Raw genomic sequence first — 5,536 nt, 5'->3', positions numbered from 1 at the left:
ATGCCTCTCCCATCGGGGGAGGTTGAGGTGGACCGGTCTAGGGCGGTGTTTAGGGGAGACATAGAAATCAGGTGTTCGTTCTCGGACAGGCATAGAGTGATACTCCCCCGCCGCTCTACCATTCCAACGGTCTATATCATGCACATACCAGACAGTTACGAGTTGCGACGCATGCCTCCTCTTGCTCCTGCCAGGTATATTCCATCTCCTACTACTCCTCTTGACCTATCTTCTGGATCCTATCATGCCCGGACACGTAGGGTTGCGCCATTCTGGTGTACACCCAGAGCCTCGGTGAGACGTTCTATTGGGGGACCACGTGTGACCCCGGCTAGTCGTACTGAGACGACTCGGGGAGTTCAGAATTGTCGATGTATCCGGTGTCTTTCTTTATGGGAGAGTCATATGGATTCACCCGCTATTCTTGTGAGAGAGAATCTGGAGTTTGCTCTTGGGTCCTCTTCTCACGGGGTACGTGGGAGGATTCAAAATGACGAGGCTGATATTCGTGGCTCGATAAGGAGGGCCCGACTATCTCCTTCACCATCATACTCCCCTACGCCAGCCGAGCCTATGGTTAGGGAGGATATTATATATATTTGCAGTGACGATGAGGATCCAGAGGAAGACCCTAAGGAGGGTAGTTCTGAGGGACAATAGCAGGAGGATGTTGGGTCGAGATTCTGACAGTCTGTTTAAGCATGGTATGACAGTATAGTTTTCTTTTGGTGCGGTTGCTGTGAGTTCAGTGTACACCCAGCCATAGGATCTTTTGCGTGTGTATATTTGTGTATATATATGTCCTATTATGCTGGAGTGTATATGTGGATGACATTACTTGGATGATGTACTTTTTTTGGACTCTGACGATTTTTGAACAAATATGTGTAGGTTACTATGTGGTATTGTTATTTAGTTTATAGTTTAAGTGGTGAGTTATGAAAGAACCATATGTTCGTATGTTAAGAAGAAAAAAAATTTATACGCTATTTTCCCAAAAAGGAAAATATAATTAACCAAGATCGTAAACGATGGTCTTGTATGTAATTGTTTTAAACGTTAGGAAAAGGGTGTTACACTTTAGTGGTATCAGAGCAGTTTAGCCTGGTTAGCCTGTGATAGGTCTCACACACTTCTAGTTGTGTGCCTCTGACTGTATTTCGATAAAGGACGCAGGGATAAATATGGCGAGAAGGAATGAGACTGCCACTCATGAGTTATTAGAGCGAATGGCAACAATCCTCGTGAATATGAATGCATCAGTAGATCGAGGGACCGTAGAGTATCGATGTCTGTAGAGATTTTTGAAGATAATCCACCAAAGTTTGAGGGAGGATTTGATCCGGAAGGTACATATCGATGGCTTGAGGACATAGAGAAAATTTTCAGAATCATGCAGTGCACTGAAGCACAAAAGGTAATCCTAGCTCCCCATATGCTAGTTGGAGAAGTTGAGCATTGGTGGAATTATGTTAGATTGAAAATGGAAGCTGAACGGAATGAAATTACTTGGTGGGTGTTTCGGGGAAATTTTTTGGAGACGTTCTTTCCTGAAGACGTTTTCCAAAAGAAAGAAATAGAGTTCCTGGAACTCAAGCAAGGGAATAGATCTGTGGGTGAATATGCTACGAAATTTGAAGAACTATCAAAATTCTCAAGATATTTTCAACAGTCCGAGAATAAAAGAGAAAAATGTATCCGATCTGAGAATGGACTCAGACCCGAATTGAAGCCAGTGGTGAGTTTCCAGGAGATATTTCAAATGCCTACCTTGGTGAAGAAATGCAGAGTTTATGAGAAAGACATCATGGACCAAAGGACATATCACAAGAATCTTCAATCACAGAAGAATGTGGGGCCTAATCATCACAAGAGTAATCACCATCGTAATTTCAGAGAACCCTATCAACCACCATCTAGTCACCGAGGATTTAACAGGAACAATCCTCAGCAGTACTCAAACAATAAGCCAAGGGAGAATCCGCCTAAATGCTCTAACTGTAACAAACTCCATTTTGGAAGAAGATATCTGAGTAAGGATGATGTGTGCTTCAATTGTGGTCAATCTGGACACTTCCGTTATGAATGTCCTGGAATTTCCAAAGGAAACAAAAATCAGTTGCCAACAAGACCACCAGCGGAGAAACCAACCAACCGTGGGAAAGTTTTTGCTTTGAGTGGAGCCGAAATAGAAAAGTTGCCTAATGTCATCCAAGGTAAGTGTCTGATTAATGGAAGTCCTTCTATGGTTTTGTACTATTCAGGAGCCACCCATTCTTTTATATCGTATAATTGTGTGCTACGAGTAGGATTAAAAGCCATTATTATTCCATATGAAATAACCGTAGAAACTCCTATGAAGTCTTTAGTGATGACGTCTGAGACATGTTTGCAATGCCTAGTGGTGATTTAGGGAAGAACCTTTATGGTGGACCTGATTTTCCTTCTCTTGTCACAATTGGATATGATTATAGGAATGGTCTAGATGTCGAAAATGGTGTGTCTTTGAATTGTAGGCATAAAACCATAGAATTTTTAGAAATCCCGGGAGAATGTTCAGATAAAGAAGATCGCCAGTCTATGTCTGCTAAGGAATTCTTAGCAAGAATTCGAGTAGGAACCCAACTGCTTGTCTTTTTATCCTCTTTGGAGACTGAAAAGGGGATGGGAACTCGAGGAATTCCAGTAGTAGAAGAATTTCCAGAGGTATTTCCTGAAGATATTTCAGGTTTACCACCCGAAAGAGAAGTGGAATTCTCAATAGACTTAATCCCTAGAACAGGACCAATCACTATGGCTCCTTACAGAATGGCCTCTGTAGAACTGTTGGAACTCAAGAAACAATTAGAAGATATGATGAGTAAGCGATTCATCAGACCGAGGGTGTCACTATGGGGTGCTCCAATATTATTTGTGAAGAAAAAGGATGGGAGAATGAGACTGTGTATAGACTACCGACAGCTTAACAAAGTAACCATTAAGAATAAGTACCCACTTCCTCGGATTGATGATTTGATGGATCAGTTAAGAGGAGCTTCAATATTTTCTAAGATTGACTTAAGGTCGGGATATCACCAAATTCGAGTTAAGAAGGAAGATGTGCCGAAAACAGCTTTTCGTACTCGATATGGACATTATGAGTATTTAGTAATGCCCTTCGGAGTTACGAATGCTCCTGTAGTGTTCATGGACTATATGAACAGGATTTTTCGGCCGTTCTTGGATAGCTACTTTTGTCGTGTTTATCGACGACATCTTGATATACTCTAAAACCAAGGAAGATCATGCTGAACACTTGAGAACTGTGTTGAAGATGTTAAAAGAGAGACAACTATATGCTAAGCTTTCAAAGTGTGAATTCTGGTTAGAAGAAGTACAGTTTCTTGGTAATGTGATTACTCGAGATGGAATTGTTGTTGATCCAGCAAACGTGGAAGCAGTTTTGCAATGGGAAAGACCTCAAACAGTCACTGAAACCAGGAGTTTTCTTGGGTTAGTTGGATACTATAGAAGGTTTATAGAAGTTTTTTCGAAGATTGCGTTGCCTTTGACCAAGTTGACCCGAAAGAATCAAGCTTTCGAATGGACGACCCAGTGTGAAAATAGTTTCCAATAGTTGAAGCGAAGATTGACTTCTTCTCCAGTGTTAATTCTTCCAGATCCGAACGGTAATTTTGAGGTATACTGTGATGCTTCTAAACAAGGTTTGGGGTGCGTACTGATGCAAAATAGAAAGGTAGTAGCTTACACATCTCAACAGCTGAGACCTCATGAAGAGAACTATCCTACACATGATTTAGAGTTGGCTGCAGTTTTTTTCGCTTTAAAAATTTGGATACACCATCTGTATGGGTCCAAGTTTGAAGTATTCAGCGACCACAAGAGTTCGAAATACTTGTTTGATCAAAAAGACCAGAACATGAGACAACGCCGATGGGTTGAATTTCTGAAGGATTATGATTTTGAATTTCAATATCACCTAGGAAAAGCAAATGTGGTGGCAGATGCTCTAAGTCGAAAATCCCTACATTTGTCAGCCATGATAGTAAGGGAGTTGAAGCTATTAGAACAGTTTAGAGATATGAATCTAGTTCACTACTTCAAGGAAGGTAAAAAGGTTTTGGGATTAATGAGAATCACCAACGAATTTCTGGACCAGATAAGGGAATTACAAAAGATAGACCGAGAAATTCAAATTCAAAAATCACTCATGGAACAAGGGAAGAAATTAGAGATTCAACAAGGAAAAGACGGAATTATTAGATTCCAAGGGAGAATTTGTATTCCTCAGAATGGAGAACTGAGACAGATGATTTTAGAAGAAGCTCATAAGAGTAAGTTAAGTTTTCATCCGGGAACTACCAAGATGTACCGAGATCTGAAGAAGATGTTCTGGTGGCCAGGATTGAAAAGGAATGTGGCAGAGTATGTAATGGCATGTTTGACATGTCAGAAGACAAAAGTTGAACATCAAAGACCCAGAGGATAGTTGCAACCCTTAAGCATCCTTGAGTGGAAATGGGATAGTATATCCATGGATTTTGTCTCCAGATTGCCAAATACTTCCGCAGGTCTTGACTCAATATGGGTAGTGGTAGATAGACTAACAAAATCAGCCCACTTCATCCTAGTAAATGTCAAGTACGCTTTGGAAAAATTGACTCAGATCTACCTCAAAGAAATTGTGAGACTCCATGGAATACCTATGAGCATAGTATCCGACCAAGATCCGAGATTCACTTCAGGATTTTGGCAGAGTCTTCACAAAGCTTTAGGATCAAGGTTGAGAATGAGCTCAGCTTATCATCCTCAATCAGATGGACAAATAGAGAGAACAATTCAGTACCTAGAGGATTTGCTGAGAGCATGTGTTTTGGAGCAACATAGGAGTTGAGATAAACTTCTTCCGTTGATTGAATTCACATACAATAATAGTTATCACTCCAGTATTGGTATGCCACCTTGTGAAGCTATATATGGAAGGAAATGTCGAACACCTTTATGCTGGAATGAAGTTGGAGAAGGAATGGTGTTGGGACTAGAATTGATACAGGAAACCACAGATAAAGTGAGAATGATAAGGGATAAACTCAGAGCAACACATAGTCGTCAGAAGAGTTATCATGATAAGCGTAGAAAGCCTTTAGAGTTTAGTGAAGGTGACCATGTGTTTTTAAGGGTAAGATCGGTTACGAGAATTGGTAGAGTAATGAAGACCAGAAAGTTGACCCCCCGTTTCGTTGGATCCTATCAAGTTATCGAAAGGATTGGACCTGTTGCCAATAGGATAGCTTTAGAAATACATATCGGATCCATCTCATGTGATTGAGCTATAGAACCTTCCCTTGAGAGAGAATCTTACTTTCGAAGCTACGCCTGTGCGAATCGCAGACAGGAAAGTAAAACAACTTCGAGGAAGAGAGATTCCTTTAGTAAAGGTCATATGGAATAAAAACCAAGAAGAGGATGCCACGTGGGATCTAGAGAGTGAGATGAGAGCGTCTTATCCAAATCTTTTCGGTAAGTAGATTTTGTA

The 5,536-nt window shown here is 40.8% G+C and overlaps 1 protein-coding gene across 1 annotated transcript; it reads left to right on the top strand.

Moving 5' to 3' along the window:
- On the top strand, window positions 1,289-5,329 carry LOC109347024. The gene is made up of 5 exons (XM_019586756.1): window positions 1,289-2,216; window positions 2,414-3,118; window positions 3,204-3,523; window positions 3,617-4,425; window positions 4,936-5,329. The coding sequence occupies exons 1-5, from the start codon at window positions 1,289-1,291 to the stop codon at window positions 5,327-5,329; spliced, it is 3,156 nt and encodes a 1,051-aa protein (XP_019442301.1).

Source organism: Lupinus angustifolius, chromosome LG05 (assembly GCF_001865875.1).
Source record: "Lupinus angustifolius cultivar Tanjil chromosome LG05, LupAngTanjil_v1.0, whole genome shotgun sequence".
NCBI lineage: Eukaryota > Viridiplantae > Streptophyta > Magnoliopsida > Fabales > Fabaceae > Lupinus > Lupinus angustifolius.
This window is presented reverse-complemented; position numbering and strand designations above follow the sequence as displayed.